Source organism: Electrophorus electricus, chromosome 5 (assembly GCF_013358815.1).
Source record: "Electrophorus electricus isolate fEleEle1 chromosome 5, fEleEle1.pri, whole genome shotgun sequence".
Taxonomy (NCBI): domain Eukaryota; kingdom Metazoa; phylum Chordata; class Actinopteri; order Gymnotiformes; family Gymnotidae; genus Electrophorus; species Electrophorus electricus.
In genome coordinates this window covers 21,717,384-21,739,319 of record NC_049539.1, presented here as the reverse complement: position 1 = coordinate 21,739,319, position 21,936 = coordinate 21,717,384, and the positions used below count along the sequence as shown (strand labels likewise).

At 40.6% G+C, this 21,936-nt stretch overlaps 2 protein-coding genes across 2 annotated transcripts in view; one reads left to right on the top strand and one right to left on the bottom strand.

Moving 5' to 3' along the window:
• LOC118241426 (NLR family CARD domain-containing protein 3-like) overlaps positions 1-10,963 on the top strand; it is a 64,058-nt gene extending 53,095 nt beyond the window's left edge. The window contains exons 7-9 of the mRNA XM_035526415.1: positions 1,130-1,176; positions 1,466-2,003; positions 10,921-10,963. Of these exons, the coding sequence (XP_035382308.1) occupies positions 1,130-1,176; positions 1,466-2,003; positions 10,921-10,963 (628 nt within the window). The remainder of the gene's footprint in view (positions 1-1,129; positions 1,177-1,465; positions 2,004-10,920) is intronic.
• LOC113569406 (NACHT, LRR and PYD domains-containing protein 12-like) overlaps positions 1-21,936 on the bottom strand; it is a gene marked incomplete at its 3' end in the record, with an annotated part of 457,338 nt that overhangs the window by 144,206 nt on the left and 291,196 nt on the right. The gene's annotated exons all lie outside the window — the stretch shown is intronic.

The window sequence follows — 21,936 nt, the reverse complement described above, 5'->3', positions numbered from 1 at the left end:
AGAGAGAGAGAGAGACAGAACTATTATCTTTGTGTGATAGAGAGACAGAACTATTATCTGTGTGAGAGAGAGAGAGAGAGAGAGAGACAGAACTATTATCTGTGTGTTTGTGAGAGAGAGAGAGAGAGACAGAACTATTATCTATGTGTGTGTTAGAGAGACAGAACTATTATCTGTGTGTGAGAGAGAGAGAGAGAGAGAGAGAGACAGAACTATTATCTGTGTGTTTGTGAGACAGAGAGAGAGAGAGAGAGAGAGACAGAACTATTATCCATGTGAGAGAGAGAGAGACAGAACTATTATCTGTGTGTGAGAGAGAGAGAGAACTATTATCTGTGTGTGAGAGAGAGAGAGAGAGACAGAACTATTATCCATGTGAGAGAGAGAGAGACAGAACTATTATCTGTGTGAGAGAGAGAGAGAGAGAGAACTATTATCTGTGTGTGAGAGAGAGAGAGAGACAGAACTATTATCCATGTGAGAGAGAGAGAGAGAGAGAACTATTATCTGTGTGTGAGAGAGAGAGAGAGACAGAGAGAGACAGTACTATTATCCGTGTGAGAGAGAGAGAGAGACAGAACTATTATCTGTGTGTGTGTGAGAGAGAGAGAGAGAGAGACAGAACTATTATCTGTGTGTGAGAGAGAGAGAGAGAGACAGAACTATTATCTCTGTGTGTGTGAGAGAGAGAGAGAGAGAGACAGAACTATTATCTGTGTGTGTGTGAGAGAGAGAGAGACAGAACTATTATCTGTGTGTGTGTGTGTGTGTGTGTGTGTGTGTGTGTGTGTGTGAGAGAGAGAGAGAGAGAGAGAGAGAGAGAACTATTATCTCTGTGTGTGTGAGAGAGAGAGAGGGAGAGAGCGACAGAACTATTATCTGTGTGAGACAGAGAGAGAGAGAGAGAGACAGAACTATTATCTCTGTGTGTGTGAGAGAGAGAGGGAGAGAGCGACAGAACTATTATCTGTGTGAGAGATAGAGAGAAAGAGAGAGAGAAGTATTATCTGTGTGTGTGTGAGAGAGAGAGAGAAAGAGAGAGAGAACTATTATCTGTGTGTGTGTGTGTGTGTGTGTGTGTGTGTGTGTGTGTGTGTGTGTGTGTGTGTGTGTGTGTGTGTTTCTTTAGGGTGGAGCACGCAGGGGAGATGAGAATCAAACCAGGACTAAGAAAATGTAAGAAGTAAATACACACTCACACAGACACACACACAGACACACACAGACTCACACACACACACACACAGACACACACAGACACACACAGACTCACACAGACTCACACACACACAGACTCACACACACTCTCACACACACACACACTCTCACACACACACACACACTCTCACACACACACACACACACTCTCACACACACACACACACACTCTCACACACACACACTCACACACTCACTCACACACAGTATTTGTGATCTCTCCTCTAATGTGTCTTCTTGTGTGCAGATGCGTGTGACCTCACACTGGACCCAAACACAGCACACACACGTCTCTCTCTGTCTGAGGGGAACAGAAAGGTGACGTGTGTGAAGCAGCAGCAGTCGTATCCTGATCATCCAGAGAGATTTGATGTCTGGGAGCAGGTTGTGTGTAGAGAGAGTCTGACTGGACGCTGTTACTGGGAGGTTGAGTGGAGTGGGAGGGTTGATATATCAGTGACATATAAAGGAATCAGGAGGAAAGGACGCAGTGATGACTGTGTGTTTGGATGTAATCTAAAGTCCTGGAGTCTGAGCTGCTCTGATAACAGTTACACTGTCTGGCACAATAATAAGAGAACTGACATCTCTGCCCCCTCCAGCTCCAACAGAGTAGGAGTGTATCTGGACTGGCCCGCCGGCACTCTGTCCTTCTACAGCGTCTCCTCTCACACACACACACTCACACACTTACACACACTCCACTCCACATTCACTGAGCCCCTCTATGCAGGGTTTGGGTTTGGGTTTATGGTGTATTATAACTCCTCAGTGTGTGTGTGTGAGCTAGAATAGCCTCCTGTGTCCTGGAGGAACACCTGAGTCTGCAGGGAAACACACACCTCTACACACACAACTGGTGAACATCATACACACATGCCTGCTGAGTATAAAATACACACACACACACACTTTGCTCTTTCTCTCACACACACACTCGCACTCTACACCTCTCTTGCACGCGCGCACACACACTCACACAAAATACACCCTTATCTCTCACACACACTCCTCTACACACACAACTAGTGGACATCATAATACACACATTTCCTTACACATACACACACACCTCTCTCTTTCTCTCTGCCATACACACACACACACACACCTCTCTTTCTCTCTGTCACACACACACACACACACACACACACACACACACACACACACACACACACACTACACCCTTGTGTGTGTGTGTCTCTCACACAGACACACACACAAAATACCACAAAATACACCTGTATCTTTCTCACACACATACACAGCTCTCTCTCACACACACTCTTACACACACTACACTTCCTTCTCACACATACACGCTACACATCTCTCTGTCATACACTCTATACCTCACTCTTTCACACACACCACTCACTCACAAACACACAGTACATCTCTCCGTAACACACACATAATACACTTCTTTCACACAAACGCATACACAATCCACCTCTCTCTCTCACACGCACACACACATACTTTGTCTTTCACACACAAACATGCACTCTACACGTCTCTCACATACACACACACACAGCCTGTCACATACACACACATAATATACCTGTCTCTCTCTCTCTCTCTCTCTCTCTCTCTCTCTCTCTCTCTCTCACACACACACACACACACACGAACGCACACACACCACCTCTCTCTTTCTCTCTCTCACACACTCACACACATACACAGACACACCTCTCACTCACACACACTCTTACACACACAAACACACAGTAGATCTCTCTGTCACACACACACACACACACACACACACACACACACACACACACACACACACACACACACACACACTACAAGTCTCTTACGCAAATGTATGCACACACACTCACACATACACAGACACCTCTCTTTCACACACACTACAGTTCTTTCTCACACATACACGGTACACATCTTTCTCTGTCTCTTACACACACTACACCTGTCTCTCTCTGTCATACACACACACAAGCACACACCTCTCACACACACAAACACACAGTACATCTCTCTCTCTCACACTCACACACACCTCTCTCACACACACCTCTCTCACACACACAAACAGTACAAATCTCTGTGACACACACACACACTCTCTCTCACCCCTCTCTCTCTCTCACTCACACACACACACACACACACACACACACACACACACACACACAATACTACAAAATACACCTGTATCTTTCTCTTACACACATACACACACACCTCTCTCACACACACTCTTACACACACTACACTTCGTTCTCACACATACACGCTACACATCTTTCTCTGTCTCTTACACACACTACACCTGTCTGTCATACACACACACGAACACACACCTCTCTCACACACACACAGTACATCTCTGTGACACACACACACACACACACACACTACAAGTGTCTTACACAAACGTATGCACGCACACACACACACACACACACACAAAATACACCTGGAACTTTCTCTCATACACATACACACACACTTCTCACACATACACGCTACACATCTCTCTCTGTCATTCACTCTATACCTCTCACTCTCTTTCACACACACACACACACACACACACACACTCACTCACACTCACTCACACTCACTCACACTCACTCACACTCACTCACACTCACTCACACTCACTCACACTCACTCACACTCACTCACACTCACTCACTCACACTCACTCACACTCACTCACTCACTCACTCACACAGACACTTTAAACCTCTCCCTCTCTCTCTCTCACACACACACAATAAATGATGTTCAAATAATAGACTGAGCTGCAGTTGATTTCTGTACATATGACATAAATACTGTTCTACAAGTTACACATGCTGTGGAATCATAACCTCACTGTGTTAAACTCTGTACAAATCTACACATTAAAGGTGGAAATCTTTGGAAACTGAAAGGTTTTTCATTTTGTTTTCTGAGTGTTGGAGTGATACAGATACAGATGTTGTACACAGTATGAGTGAAATGTATTATAGAAATGTATTGTAAATATTTGAGATGAAATATTATTCTTATAATATGTTACTAGAGTTTAAGTATAATGTTTATCTAGCCAGAAAAGTCTGTATATTTGATTGAAGTAGGTAAGACAAAAGTAGATTAAGAGAAAAATAACATACCTGTGATTATTTTTGTGGAGAGACTTCCATGTTGTTTTGGAGGGAAAAGAAACCATAGTGTGTTAAAGGGGACTTTTATGGGGAATATGCCTGCCCAAAGACAGGAAGTGACATCACCTCATTTGCTGTTTTTCCATATTTAAGTTTTTAAGGGAAAATTCAAGAGTGATGTTTTGAAGTTGATTGATATTGGAGAATTTATGATTGCTGGACTTTTATTCTTGTAAATGCTAAACTTTCCTTTTTTGAACATTTTTGTATGTTTTTGATGGGATGTGGTTTTTCTTTTGCACTGGAGCACTGGGAGCCAATAAAAACCTTTTCTTTTGTATCCACTTGGAGTGCTTAATGTTACCGCCAGATATTACTGCATTACAGTAGTCCAATCTTGATGTAATAAATGCATGGACCATCTTTTCTGCATCATGTGAGGAGAGTGTTTTGATTTAAATTGTGAATGTGCTCATTATACCAAGGTACTAATTTTTTGTCCCTAATGATTGTATTCTTAAGTGGAGCAACATCATTAAAGGTGCACAGGAACACCACAAACAAAGCACACGGGGCAGAGCTGGGCAGAGATCTATTAATAATAAAGACAGAAACAAGGGCAGTTAAATTCCAAACTTATATCATTCTAAAGGTCTGGAGTACCAAGAGCTGAGCAAAGAGAACAGTGCCCTCACTCAGCTGGTCCGGAAATACAGTTCAGCATTAACACAGTAACACTACACTAACACACACTAACGCTACACATGCTGAGGACCAGAAAATAACAGCAAACCTAATCAGAATCACCAGAATTACAAACAACATCACTTATTGGGAAACTCAATCAAAATGTTATCTGGCCCTAAATCAAAGGTACAGCGTGGTAGATTACCTAAGAACACTGTCTGATCCAAAACTGAGGTCCACCCTGACCAAGTACAGACTCAGTGACCACCGCCTGGCCATAGAGACCAGCAGACATAAACAGTGCTGTTTACCTGAAGAGCAGAGACTGTGTCAGCAGTGCCTGGACTATAAGACCCAGACAAAGATGCACTTTCTGAATGAATGTACAACATTTAGACAGATTAGAACTAAATTCTTTAAGAAAATTAGTCACGTATTCCCTGAGTTTAAAAATCTCCCTGATGAGGAGAAGCTGCCGTATGTTGTTGGTGAACATAAAGAGTTCAGCACACTGGCAGCGCTGTACGTTCACTCCTGCCACAGTCTGAGGGACAGTGAGGGACCAAGTCACATACCAGAGACACAGAGACATTATTATTGTTGTTGTTATTGTTGTTATTGTTATTGTTATTATTATCATTATTATTATTGTTATTGGTATTATTATTATTAGTGGTATTGGTATTATTATTATTATTATTATTATTATTATTGGTATTATTATAATTATTGGTATTATTATTGGTATTGGTATTGGGTGTGTTGTAGTTCTATTATTATTGTTGTTGTTACTAATATTGTAAGCGGTTATAATATTGTTGTTGTCATCTGTTGTTAGTGTTAATGTCTTTATCAAAGCTTTGGCAAGAGAGAGGGAGATGCACACTGGGACCCAGACTGCTGATGGAGGGAGAGAGGGAGGGAGAGAGAGAGAGAGAGAGAGAGGGAGGGTCACACGGGGACCCAGACTCCTGATGGAGGGAGAGATAGAGAGAGAGAGAGAGAATGGAGGGAGAGAGTCTCCACTTCTTCATCTGGAGTCCTGGTCCCCTCCCTCTCTCTCCCTACATCCGTAGTCCCTTACGGCTCTCTCTCTCTCTCTCTCTCTCTCTCTCTCTCTCTCTCTCTCTCTCTCTCTCTCTCTCTTTCCGTCTGGAGTCTAGGTCACCTCTCTCTCTCTCTCTCTCTCTCTCTCTCTCTCTCTCTCTCTCTCTCTCTATTTCCGTCTGGAGTCTGGGTTGCCTCTCTCTCTCTCTCTCTCTCTCTCTCTCTCTCTCTCTCTCTCTCCAGCCTCTTCTACCTGAGGAGAACCATCTAAGTCAATATTTTCCATCTCTTGGTATGATCTATATTCACTGGTATACAGCCTAGTTTAGAACTGTGCTGCCCTTCTACGAATCTCCACAGGATATGAGAGTACAGTACCAGACTTCAAGGCATGTATCCATCTGCTCTGACCATGTTTATGCTCTAAACCAAAGAAAAACTTGGACAGAGAGTATATCTGTGTCACGTTCTGAAAAGGAGAACACACGAGAGCCCCCTGTACCTTTACCCCAAGCAGGTCGGCTAGTTTTTTTTTTTCTTTTTTACTTTAAGAGCCTCAATATCCTCCATTACAAATTGTGGAACCCAGCTGTTGGGAAGGGGCAGAGCCACGCCCCCAGACATGACACAGCCACACCCCCTGACATGACACAGCCACGCCCCCTGCCATGACACAGCCACACCCCCTGACATGACACAGCCACGCCCCCTGACATGGTGCTGTTGTGACTAAGGAAGGCTTTACCTTCTCACTCTCTCAGCCAGTCTGCTTCATTCTGTCTATCACTATGAGTTACTTGAGCAAAATCTACATCATTTCCTTTACATTTGATTAACTGAAAAAACTGTGTTCTTTTATTCACATCCCCAGCCCCATTAAGTGTTGCCACACCACACACACTCATTTTGAAAATGAACATTAAATCTAAACAAAAAAGGGACACAAAAATTAAGCAGTCTTCTTACCGTCATCGTTAAGTTGCAGGCTTAGATCAGTAAAACCTTCCTCCTATAAATTGCTTCTCACACACTGAAAAGACTGTATAAAACCTGCCAGATCTGGAAAGTCTTCTTCCACCCGAACCCCTTTTGCATGTTTTGTATTTTACAAGAATGTTCTGATCATTTTCAAAGTACACATTTCTCGAGGTCCACAGGGCTGTTAATACAAGGAAATGTTTCTTTCCTGATATCATTCTGACACACAGGTAAACAGGAATGGAAAAGACCTCCTGCAGCTCTGACAAAATCTGGGTCTGTACATTGTCAACAGTAGGTTATGAGGCGACTCTTTGGGGAGATCCACCTTTTGCTCACCTCTTGGCAATACAGTGGATTACATGATAACAGATTTAGATCCTTTCTCTCTCAGTACATTCACTGTAAAGCTACTAACCTCTCTGTCTGATCACAGCCAAATCACTGTGTTCATTAGTAGGACAGAGACTAACAGTGCTGCACCCACACTGACCAGTCAGCTGTTTAATATCAGGAGACGATACAGATGGGCCCAAAACAGCACAGAGGAGTTCCAGAAAGCAATCAACTCTCAAGAAATTCAAACACTTTTAGACACATTTCTTGAACACTCTCAATAAATCTAAATAAGAAGAATTGGCTTTTCAAAACACATATTGGATAACACATATTAAATCTCTTTACAATCAATTACTCAAAAATACAAGACCTGAACAAAAGCATATAACTGAAAAATTTAATATATTAGAACTACCAATAAAGGACTTCTAGAATCCCTTGGACTCACCCATTACTGAGCAGGAACTTAGAAATCAAATTTCTATTCTTAAAACCAAAAAAAAGCAAGTGTGTCTGATGGCATTTGAAATGAAATGATTAAACACAGAAGTATAAAATTCCTGAAAAAGACCAAAAGCATCATTTTCCAAAAAGAGCCAGATCTCAAGCAAACACACCACACAAGTTTCACATTATGGACACAAACGCTAGAAACCTGTACAAATTATAATTACTCAGGATTAAAGATTATTTCAACTGGAAACTTCAATCCAGCAGCCAGTCAACTGAGAGAGAAAGCAAGCAGGGCATTCTATGCAATCAAACGTCAAATTCACATTCAAATACCAATTTAAATTTGGCTCAAAATATTCCAGTCTATTATACAACCAATTCTGCTATATGGTTGTGAAGTGTGAGGGCTACTCATAATGGAACAAACACCCAGCTGAAATTATGCACTCTGAATTCTGTAAAAATATCCTGAAAGTGCACAGGAAAACAACAAATAATGCCTATACAGCTGAATTAGGCCAATTTACACTATTATTTCAAATTCAAAAAAGGATTATTGAATATTGGCTATACTTAAAAAATGCTCACTACTACTGGTACCACTATAAAGCCCTGCAGTGCCAAGATATGAGCAGAGAAAATAATCCCCTCACACAGCTGGCCGTGACACTGAGTTCATTAACAAACACTAACACTGTAACAGACCAGGACCAGTCTGAAATACAAACAATCAGACCAAACCAAATGATAACACTACAGAAAACCCGTTGGAACACACAAACACAAGCTCAAAGCAAAATGCACTGTTATCTGACCCGAAAATGTCAGTACACTGTAGCAGACTACCTGTACAAAGTGAATGACATTAAACACAGAAACACGTTGACAAAGTACAGACTCGAGGAACACAACCTGCCCATCCAGACCAGCCAATGTAAGTCATGCAGTCTGCATAAGAACAGAGACTCTGTCAGCAGTGTAAAAATGACACTGTAGAGACAGAGCTGCACTTTCTCACTGAATGTGAAACATTCAGTCAAACACAACAAATTTACTTTACAAAATTTGAGACGACCCACCCCAACTCTAAGCATCTATTGAACACTGACAAATTTTCCATCCTATTGGCTGAAAAGAAAGCAGTGCTTTAACTGGACAATATACAGCTCTGGAAAAAAATAAGAGACCACTTCAATTTTTTCTTAAATCAACATCTCCACATGTACAGCAGCCCTTCCATTCAAGTGTTTGTTGAATTCCTATTTTTTAATGGTACCAATTGAGAACTTAAATGAACATTTATGACGGTTATTTTCTGCACTGTTTGCTTAAGTATATCTGTACTCTGTCAGCAGGGCACTTATTTTAAATAAAAATCTCCACAGGTAATAAAAAAATAAAAAATAAAGAAGACCCACCTCTCACCCCCCACCCAACCTTCTCAGTCGACGGCAGGAAGGAAAAGAAGAATGCCAGTGCTGATTATAAAAAAGACATTTAATTGGCCAATGAATCGGTCGACCACTACTTCACCCTGTGCTTCATGATAAACACCTGACATGGTGAGGTCTCGTACGGAGGTCTAGGATCCATTCCTCAGCTATGATTCTACACCAATAAATTCCCCTCCAAAAAAAGAAACCCAGTTACCATAGCAACATGTTGTCACGGTTAGTCCCTCCCAGCTTCTGTGTTCCGTGTTTTCCATCTTGTGTATTTTAGTTCCATTCCGTAGTTTCATTTTCTCCGCCCCTCGTTTGATTTTCCACACTTGTCCCTCGTTTAGTTCATGTATTTAAACACTGTCTTCTTGCCCTTGTCTTGGTTGTTCATGGCATTTGCGTGTTCATGGTGGTTGTTAGGCTTCATTGTGTTTGGTGAATGTTTTTGAAAGCCCGTATATGCATGTATTTAAGTTTGTACTCCGTGCCTTCGTGTTTATGCTAGCCTTCGTTTTTCCTAGTCTTTGTTATAGCCTGCTTCACCTGTTTGCCTTCATGTGTTTTGTTTGTTTGCTCATGTATCCACGTACTCTCCGTGTTGGCTCTATCACCCTGGACTGCTACAATGACTCTGATTTTGGATTTGCCCGTAATAAATCTCGTTCTTCTCTGCTCTCGCGTCCGCCTCCTTACCGCTCACTTACATTTGTACAGGTCATTTACTGAACAGTTCTGTGGTTACCACTGTATTCATCACCCATTCCACACTGCCACTCAGTTTTTAACTGTTTATATGTGATTGTCATGTAAGAGAGAGTTAAACAGATGAAATATAAATGACCACTGTGAACCACAAACATTACTGGGTGCTGAAATAGATTCAGTAATGAACCTTCATTAATTCTAGTTAACAAAAACCTTATAGCCAGACCTGCCTAATCATGAACACACAACTAATTAGATCAGGAAACTAAGCTGTCCTTTAGACACACTTACACACCACCATAAAACAGACTAATAAACATTATCTACATGTAGCCCTGTGGGGAAAGGAATGTGTATACGATGTTATATGTGTATGTATGTATAAGTACTGTATATATTTATTTCCTTTCTTCTTGTTGTTTGAAGGAGAAACGGTGAAATTGTTTACAGTTTTTCATGTGTATACTTGATTTCTGTGAGCATTATTGTCACAGACTGCTACTCCCCCATAAGTCACGTGGTGAGGCCCGCCGCGTGCAGGGGGATCCACACGTACTGTGAATAAATGTTTTGTAACCACACCACTTTGGGATTACATACACAGGGTTTATTGTTAAGTTTCAATGTGTCTATTTATACCCTGTCCGTGTGTGTCCCTTTGTTGGTCATTGTCGCTACATGTGTGTTAACTCCTGGCTCTGTAGCAGTAACGATGGTTTGTGTAGTTCCCGTTAATATGTAAATGTCTTCATACACTGTTTGCAAATTGGCTGCTGCTTCTTATCTGCCTGTGAGTGATTTGAGTGTTAAAGCTGATTTCTGCCTGCAAAGCGTCCTTGAGTTTGAGAAAGGCACTAAATAAATGTAACCAATTAATAATAATTTTTATTTCTAATGTGGCTTATGTTTTTTTTTTTTAGTTTGGCCTTGTTTGCTCCTGAAGATCAATCCCTCTACATGTGACCCTCAATAAATCTGCAAATACTTCACCCCCAATACCACTGTTCACTGTAGTAATTATGCCGTGTGTTAATATGTAAATGTGGTCAGTGATGGTGCAGTAATTATGCTGTGTGTTAATATTTAAGTGTAGTCAGTAATGGTGCAGTAATTATGCTGTGTGTTAATATGTAAATGTAGTCAGTAATGGTGCAGTAATTATGCTGTGTGTTAATATGTAAATGTAGTCAGTGATGGTGCAGTAATTATGCTGTGTGTTAATATGTAAATGTAGTCAGTGATGGTGCAGTTATTTTGCTGTGTGTTAATATGTAAATGTAGTCAGTAATGGTGCAGTAATTATGCTGTGTGTTAATATGTAAATGTAGTCAGTGATGGTGCAGTATTTATGCTGTGTGTTAATGTGTAAATGTAGTCAGTGATGGTGCAGTAATTATGCTGTGTGTTAATATGTAAATGTAGTCAGTGATGGTGCAGTTATTTTGCTGTGTGTTAATATGTAAATGTAGTCAGTGATGGTGTAGTAATTATGCTGTGTGTTAATATGTAAATTTAGTCAGTGATGGTGCAGTAATTATGCTGTGTGTTAATATATAAATGTAGTCAGTGATGGTGCAGTAATTATGCTGTGTTAATATGTAAATGTAGTCAGTGATGGTGCAGTAATTTTGCTGTGTGTTAATATGTAAATCAAGTCAGTGGTGCAGTAATTATGCTGTGTGTTAATATGTAAATGTAGTCAGTGATGGTGCAGTAATTATGCTGTGTGTTAATGTGTAAATGTAGTCAGTGATGGTGCAGTAATTATGCTGTGTGTTAATATGTAAATGTAGTCAGTGAGGGTGTAGTGATTGTGCTGTGTGTTAATATGACAGACTGGAGCTTCAGCAGTGATCATAGTTATGGCAGAGCACAGGTGGTGATCAGGGTGGTGTTGGTTGTTGTTGTTGTTGTGGACCCCCCCCCCCCCCCCTTTGTGTAGCTCATTCTCTCCACTGGTTCATTCCCTCTGAACTCTGAATATATTTCTATTCTACATTTACACTATCTCTCCACAATATCTCTCCTCATTCTCACTCCTACTCACTATCACCCTCACTCCTACTCACTCTCACCCCTCACTCCTACTCACTCACACCTCACTCATACTCCTCACTCTCACCCTTCACTCCTACTCCTCACTCCAAGTGAGATACTAGTGATGGCCCCTACTGTGCCGAGGCTTCGGAGCACATGTTGAGAGATCCAGGAAGTCTTTTATGAAACATGTATCGAGGCTTGCTTCTTTAAGGACGAATGACATCACTGATGCTGCCTGAAACCTCACTGGTTCAGGAAGCATTTCGAGTGTTGGCACAATTTATGAACACACATAAAGCGCAATGGATCCATGCAAAATTTGCATGTTTGTGTTCTGTCAATTTACCTGTGACATTGATGAGCTTGTTTTCATGGAGCCTGCTAAAAGGAAAAGGGTTTTCCCTGTATGGAAACACTTTGAGCAGATCTCTCCAAATAAGGTATTGCACATAATATGCCTGTAATTAATGAAATGTGTTACTACTATAATATTCACAAGGCATTTTTTTTTCCATTCCAAGCCACTGGGATACAACAACAACACCTCATCTGTGTTATTGTACTTGTCATGTATAATGAGGGGGATAGAGTTGGATCCAGCCAAGGTGGGTATGGGTTTCCAATTTTCATATTTGTTAATCAACCATGATAATAATGACATTGACCACGATGCTACATTCATCACACACATCAAAAAATAAAAACAAAACATGTGCACATGTTCATGTAATTACTTCTGACATGCAAATACTGTAATTAAACCATAACCTAATTTTATTTTATTCACTGTTAACATTAATATGCATATATATATATATATATATATATATATATATATATATATATATATATATATATATATATATATATATATATAAAATGTGTATAAACTGTATATATATATATTTATATACTGCATTATTCTCTGCACCTTACATGTTATCTGCAGTTTGGATTGGATTACAAAGTGTAAAAATGACAAAGTGTAATCTAATCTTTACAAAGCAGTGACCAGAAAGGAAGAGCTGGATGAGGCTTTGGTCTTCATGATTGTTAGAGACACACAGCCATTTAGCACAGTTGAGGATAAAGGCTTCAGGGACTTAGTAGCAAAATTTGATCCAACCTATATTTTCCCAACTAGGAAAGTATGTGTGGTGACATGGATAAATTATGAGAGTAGTATTAAAAAAATAATATTTTCTTCCTTCCCTTTAGACCACAAAGGCCATGGTTGAGACCAAATATCAACAAGAGAAAGAGAAGACCAAAGTTGAGGTCCAGAAAGTTCCTGCAGTGAGTGTGACAGCAGACAAACTACTTGGCTGTGACCTGCCATTTTATAGATGACAACACATGTCTGAAGTCCACATTACTCAGTGTAGTGAAATTCCCACAGGCGCACACAGCTGAAAATTTGGCCTGTGTGAAATCCTCTCTTATGGAAGAATGGGAAATAAAATCCAAAGTAACATGTCTAGTTACTGATGGCGCATCTGATATGATTGCCTGTGGCAAACAGCTGAAGCTGCGTCATGCCTTCTGCATTGCTCACACCCTGAATATAGTTGTTAAAAAAGCTCTCGAACTAACCCCAGTGCTGTCTGCCATTCCTACAAAGGCAAGGAAGCTGGTGGGCTATTTTAGAAGCAGCACAACTGTCAAAGTTAGTAACATTATTTTCACATTTGTTTACACATTGTTTTATATTGCTACATATGTAACATTTAGGTTTTATTGTTAAAGGAGAAGCTGGACCTTGTTCAAGAGCATATGGGAAAACCAAAAAAGAAACTGATTCAGGAGGTTGAAACAAGGTGGTACAGCAGCTTTCAAATGCTGGAGCGATTAGTAGAACTCAGGGAGCCTGTAAGCACTGGCAGGCTTACAAACTGGTATGCCTGCTCTGACCTCCGATGAGTACAATAATGTTTGTGAGCTCCTGTCTATACTGTCTCCTTTTCACAAGGCCACTGTGGTGCTGTCAGAGGGGAAAAAGGTATCTGGCTCCAAAGTGGTGCTATTATTGAAAATGGTGGAAAAGATGCTCCAGGAAGAGGCAGCAAAGGTAACGGTAGCTAGTGAACTGGGAGAGACCTCACCAGGCTCCTTAGGGAAAAGCTCCACACAGCATGAGCATTATATCGCTGGGAACGCTGCTAGACCCAAGATACAAATCACTTGGATCCTTTAGCCCAAAAAAAGGCAGATGAAGGAATAAAACAACTCACCTTTGAATGTGCCAATGTAATAGGGTCTAGACAGTCACATTCAATACCAGCTGCAGCTTCAACATCACAGGATGCTGTAGCTGAAAGACCTGGTTAGTATTTTTGCATTGGATTAAAGTCAATTTCAGAAACAAATTGTGGTGTGATTTTGATGCCACATTTATGGAGGCCAGAAGAACTCACAATGTCACTGCTGATGCCACAGTTGAAGTGCAGACCTGGCAGAACTGAAGAAAAGCAGAACACAGGGTCCCCTCCAGTACTGGGAGAGGCAGAGGTGCATATATCCAAATCTCTACAGGTTTGCTGTGGGATACTTGTGCACCTCTGCCTCCTCAGTACCACGTGAAAGTGTTTTCTTCAAAGCCAGGGAAGTTATTTTCAAACAGAGAAACCAACTGAGTCCAAGCACAGTGGAAAAAATATTATTTCTTAATAAAAGTGAATAAAGTCACCACAGTATTCATAAGCATAACCATTTTCCCATCTTTGAAAAACACTGCAACAGTCTTAAAAACATCTCAACATAAACATCTCATGTCCTATTTGGTTTATTTAAACATTGACTGAAATCAACCTGTTTTTTGACACTAGTAGACCTCCAAAACCATTACCTACACATCAAAAACAGATTAGATGAATGAATGAACCACACAAAATCATATTAAGGTGTTTTTATTTCTATTGTTGGCAGTGACTATTCCCATGCTGTCACTGGTGCAAAACAGCCAAGAGATCCATCACAAATAGTTGAAATGACAATAAAGGTTTAGCCAGCAGGGGGGTTTGTGTGCACATGAAGCCTCCAGATATGAACCTTTTTTTGAACCAATTGGATGGAAAGCTTCAAGGCTTCATCTGGCAATCACTACAAAAACAAACAAAAATGTTTTAAAAAATAGAATTTAGCATTTACAAGTTACAAGTTCAATAAAAGAAAATCAGCAATCATAAATTCTCCAAAATAAGTCAACATCAAAACTCCACTCTTGAAATTTCCTTTGGAAACTAATACAAGGAAAAACAGGAAATTGGGTGATGTCACTTCCTGTCTTTAAGCAGGACAATTCCCCATAAAGCTCCCCTTCAAAGACAACATGGAAGACTCTCCACAAAAAAATCACAGGTAAGTTCATTTTTTCTTAATATACTTTTGTTTTACCTACTTTGTTAAAATATACAAACTTTTCTGTGTTAATCCTGTGTTTTAATTTACATACATATATAAATATATATACACACAGCATATGTGCATTTCAAACCCACAGTCCATGAACACACTGTGGTGGAGGGTAACTATCACAAGACATTACACTCATACTGTGTGCATCTGCGCCTGTATCACTCCACCACACAGAAAACAGCATGAAAAACCTTTCCCAGGTTCCAAAGATTTCCAACTTTAATGTCTTGATTTGTACAGAGACTTCTACATGTGTAACTTGTAGAACAGCGTGTATCATATGTACAGAAATAAACTGCAGCTGAAGAGTGTTTTAGCATCATTTATTGTGCATGTGTTTTTTTTGGGGACTTCTCACTGGTGCTCACAATTTATTATTACATGGGTAGTACACACACACACACACACACACACACGCACACACATACTAACAAGCAATTTTTACATGTTTATATGTCATCAAAGGTACAGAGATATTATTGTTTATTTTATGTTTCTTTTGAAAATGTTACTTTGCTAATCGCAATGTCATGAAATCTTGTATCCTGTGTAAAAACCCCAGCTGCTGTGGTTGCTATGGTGACAGCGATGCTTGTTAATGTTAGCACAGATCTTTTCGACATGTTATTGTGTTGTTTTTTGTTGTTGTGATTTTCTATCTTTCATTGGTTAAATGATAGAATATGGGTTTTCTGGTTAAGTTTCACTTTCTAAATGTTTACTCGATTTGTAATCAACTCGTTATTTTTAGTATTTTAACATGCTGTTTGTAGTGGTTGATCATTCCTGTTCATATTTGTTATTATGACATTAGGCTACTTACGTTATTTATGTGACCTACAGGACATTGTTGTGCTGCGCTTAACATTACACAGCACAATATAGCAACTTAGATTTCCAGATGAAATTTTTTTTTTACTAACGGACCTTGAGGGGAGGAGAGTCTGCCAGTCTCTCTCTCTCACATGCACACACACGCACGCAATTTCATTTTTCCATGTTTTTACAGTAAAGGTTCACAGACCCAGTACTGCCGCTTGCCTCGTGATGTTAACAGTGCCAGAACAAAACGCAGCATCACAGCGAGTAGACAGAATTGTCGGGGTACACAAGCTGGCTTGGTATTGTGAAACAGTGCGGTTGTGCACAGCTGGATCTCTTGAGTTGTCGCGTATTTGTTCACTGAACGTATGGATGGACAGGTAGCTAGCCCACGTTAGTTGTAGGAACTAACTACAGCTTAGCTTGCTATAGCTAGAAGTGTCCAATACAGTGATACGCTGTACAATGATCCCATAAACTAAACTTCATATCATTTTAAGCAATGGATCATCCTGCATATTGCAGAGAGGAAGAGCATGTTAAAGCAATGAAAAAAAGATAAGCAAAAACACCAAAGGAATTGTGTAAGGCATTGCTTTATCCCTTCGAGAAGGGCTTAATCAGGTGACTGTGTCTGTACCGACATATTCTGGAGGAGGAGCGGACGGAATGCCACACCTGCCCTCTATACTCACCTCAACTCTCTATTGCAGCGTGAAACTTTTGAGCATGGCTCCATCCCCCCATGAATATTTCTGCTCCATTCATGATGCTGGGTATGAAACTGTGTAGGGTTATGCCTCCTAACATGACTGATATCAAAAATGGGCAGCTATCACATTTTTCTAGATGGCCCATGTTTTAAACCGTCTGACCGTTTCAATCGGTTATTCTGTCTGCTCTCTGCCTAATCTCATTTGGGAGGCTTACTTTCTCCCTTACAGGTCTGCTCAAGAATCTGAGCTGATGCTGTTGACCAGGGTCTGCCATCTACTCCGGGATCAGGTTGTCACCATCTACACTGATTCTCGTTATGCATTTGGGGTTGCTCATGACTTCAATAAGACTTGTCGCTCCGGGGGTTTTGTATCTTGGAAGGTAAGCCAATTTCTAATCCAGGACTAGTGTCTGCAATTTTGTCTGCATGTACACTACCAGCTTGGCTGGCTATCGTAATGGTCAAGGGTCATGACACAACCTCTGAGTCTGACACGGCCACTGGCAATGCTTTAGCAGATGAGATTCCACGTTGGGCAGCTGTTAATGCCCCCTCATGCCCGTACACTATATCCTCGATGTGTGAAGCTGTCGCCACGTTTTCTCATTGCTTTGTGCCGAATAATATCAATCTGCGTTTCTTACAAACTCAGAGTACACAACAGGACTGCTCTCACTGGGCTGATTAGGGCTGTAGTCCTGATTAAAATGGTCTAATCCGTGACCCGGAGGGGCATGTGACCCAGAGGGGCGTATCACCCTTCCTAAATCTATTTTGCCATTTCTTGTGCGCCATTTTCATGGGATTTCACATATTGCACAAAGGGGGAATGACGGCTAACATTCAAAAACAGTTTTGTATTCCTGCAAAACGTATAACTGTAAAACTCCTCCTAGTTAACCTGTGCCAGAAGCAACCAACACAAGCCAAATATGATGCCTTACTGGCTCAAGAATATTCCTTTCAGTGTCTACAGATAGACTTTATGCACATTCCACCTTGTGGTCAGTTGAAGTACTTGCTAGTGATTGTAGACAGGTTTTCCAAGTGCACTGAGGCGTTTCCTTGTTCTAAGGAAGACTTTTATCAGGCCTGTCATCCTACTGGAACTTACGCTAACTTAATTTAGATTTAAAAAACTGATCAAAATGTTTCCTCTTTCATTTAAATCATCACATCCGTGTTCAGGGAATTCTTGCATCTTTATGGGACTCCCAGGAAGTTCAAGAAACACGTGTAAGAGCCCTGCTGTTCATACTGCCTTGTGTAACCCTAATCAGATGTTTCTATCAACAAGAATACAAAACAAAAAACAACAAAACTCCCCAAAACTGTGCAAACCATCATAAAACAATAAAACTGTTCTAGGTACAGCTGCAATTTAGCAATTCCTGAAAAATGTATTTTCATCTCGATCAGTTCCACTCCTTGGTCCTCTGTGTTTCTTTGCACCTATAAGGCTTGTCTTGTACATATTGTTTGTTGGTGGAGTTGTTTGTGTTTACACTGCTTGTTTACACTCACCTGCTGTCAGAGGGTATATGTATTTTTTCTGTCATTTAGGCATCTGATAAAGTGACAAAGGAATTAATCTACAAAACCAGAGTCGATCTACTAACAGGTGGTAGTGTTGTAACACTGACAGTGGTAGAAAAGAGCAATTTTTTAAAACCAGAATTTATTTTTCACGTTACATTCTATATTAAATAAAAAATAAATTTACTTCAGATCTCAGGGCAGAGCTGTGTACTGTATGGCAAATAGTAAATTGTTAATACATAGATTTAATTAAGTATTTAATGCAGATCATTCGTATTGACTGAATGAACCTTTCACTCTTCTGTCATGTCTATCTGCCTAACTATCGTGTGTGTGTGTGTGTGTGTGTGTGTGTGTGTGTGTGTTTTTTTTTCTCACTCTCTCTCACACACACACACACACACTCACATTCTCTCTCTCTCTCTCTCTCTCTCTCTCTCTCACACACACACACACACACACACACACACACACACACACACACACACACACACACACACACACACACACACACTCTGTCTCTCTCTCTATCTGTCTCTCTCAATGTCACATTCCCTCACTCTCACTCTTGCATGCTGGCCTTTGGTATCACTGCCCTCCACCACCTGCACCTCCCGTTCTCCACCTGTACCTTGTGGCCTCTGCCCCCTGCCTTGCCCTGCACTGCCCTTCCACCCCACCTGGCTGACTGAGTGAGTACTTGGCCATTCCAGCCAATCCGAGCATCAGGGTCAGCTGTTGCAGAGGACAGACGAGTGTCACACAGTACACTGATCTAAGCCCTCTATTCAGCCCTACACTGATCTAAGCCCTCTATTCACGCCTACACTGATTTAAGCCCTCTATTCACCCCTACACTGATTTAAACCCTCTATTCACCAGTACACTGTAATGATACATTGCAAACTGCCCTGACTGCCTCTGTCTCAAATGCAGAGCTCCAGTGTAAGATCTGTCATCAACTCCACTAGTCAGCAGTCTGGCAGGAATGATCCACAAAGCATCAGCTATTATGGATCTCTGTATGGACCTCCATTCTCAGACGAGGACCATGGCAAGACTTTAAGGCCCATGCAGTCAAGAGTTTGCCAGTCTAAGACCACATCTTGTTTTATTAATGGACTAAACAAGGTGCAGTTTGTTTGAGTCGAAACATCTGGTTTATGAAGCTCATGTGATACACCCATCATCTTTAACCCAAACTGGATCAACTGCACCAGTCGTTGAAGCTATGGTGGCATTCACGACAAATAAACAAAGAAGGATATATGACTGGAGGAGAGCGGCTCAAAGTGGTGTGTGTTCTACTGCTTGCGGTGAGCTAGGAGAGTGGTGGATGTTGTATAAAGGCTTCGTCCTAGAGGGCCATTATGGTGTTTTTTTGCTAGCCATTCATACCATTCTATTACTATCCAGTGATCCTTTAACAGCTCCTCTGTGCAGTTGCTTCTAAACTTCCAAACAGTTTCCTTGTATGTTCTCCAGGCCCTCTCTATATGCTGGGTGTGAGCCCCTGTAGGAGCATCCATGTATGATATACTGTGGTTAACTGTGTAATGTCTATAGCCAAGCTGAGACAGAGCCTGCTGATAGACACGTCACTCACCACTGAGGATTGTGGATCCCCTCTTTACATGCTGAATGATAAGTGGCACTAGTTCCCTTCTGGACCTTCTCTGAACTAGGTGAAGAACTGGCTCTCTTTGTTTAGTGTGGACAGCATTTTCACCCAGCATCCCAGAGACCCACTGCCTCCTCCACAACGCCCCAGCCATCCGCCCTCTTCCATACTGTGTAACATAAAACGTAAAGCTTTATTACATTAATTAAGAACTATTAACAAGATGAAAGAATTAAAGGTAGGAAGCATGAAGACTTGTATGTCCATTATACATTATTAAGACTATACAAAATTCTATACCCACATAAAAGATGCACCTGCATTTCTTCTATGCCTGAAGTTACTCTCATCTATGACAGTGAACTGTCTGCATCCTCCTTTCCTTCTTCTGAGTTCTTCCATCACCACCACACAAGCCTCTCTCACTTTCTTAGACATTTTTGACAAGAAACTTGAGAAAATCTGAAGGGACATAATAGTGCTAAATTTATTAAATAATTTAATAACTGTATTTAACACTTCCTTACTTAGATATTGAATGTACTCAGTAAAATTGTGAAGTTTATTCGTTAATTAAGTTAATTTGTTCATGTGAACTGTTCTGGTTATTTTGCTTCTTTTAATCAAACAATTGACTTGATTTGAATAAAACCAATTAACCTGCTTGTTACACATGGATGTTTGAGATTGCAACATTAAAATATTTTTACACTACAGAAAGTGTCTAGATGTGCTAACAAAAATCTGTTTGATTACAGTTCAAATGGCCACTCAGTTCACACTTGTATAAAGTAAGACACATAAGCCTGCGTGTGTTAGCTGCTCCCACCTGTACACAGATGTCATCCCTTTGAAGAGACACTTCAGAACACTAAACACAGAGTTGTGTCTGATTGATCTCCTCGTCTGCCTTCCCCTGAGCACAGCACGTTGACACCTCCTGTATGAAAACAATAATATGTACCAGGATAGCGATCTGTACAGAGAGTCTAACAGTCTAGACCCAACGTTACATATGTTCTGCCTATTTAACACTGTTAAATTACTATTTGATGTTAGAATGTGCGAAAATCACAATGAAAAATGCTTGTAATTAATCTCTGCATTCTTTAAGGGACAACGTTATTTGATAAAGTCTACGTTAGCTAGAAAGTTTAATTTAAGATAAAGTTACAGTAAAACATCTAAGTAAACTCGTTAGCCTACCATTCATAGCAGTCCCAGCAGTCGCTGTTGTGTAGTTTCATTTTGTGGTGACAAAGATCGCGTTTCATCTTTCTTTGTAGTACTATTTTGCAGCCACTTTATTAATTTCAAATGTTTTCTTTTTGATTTCTTGCCCTCCATCAGCTTCCTCAATTTCTTCGGCATTTTGGCTCAATTAAAACCGGATGCCTCCCCTTTACATTTGTTATACTGGAATTTATGGCATTCCAGATTATCATCAAGCTTTTAAACTTAACAATACAATGAATAATACATATAAATGTTTTTTATATTGTACATGTTTATATTCAGCAGACCCATTAATATTTTCTGGACAAACAGCTCTTTGTGAATTTCATATAAACCATCAACAGTAAAGGTGGAGCGTTCGTGGACGTTGGAGTTCATTCAGGTCTGCGCCTCTAATGAGGAGACGTCGGTACAGGTGTGTTTGGAGTCGGATGACAGTGGAGATCAGCACAGCACCTGACGCTCCTCCTCACAGTACACAAAGAAGAAGAGAGTTCACAGTTCAGAGAGAAAACCAGGGCAAAAATCATCAAAAAACAAAACAAA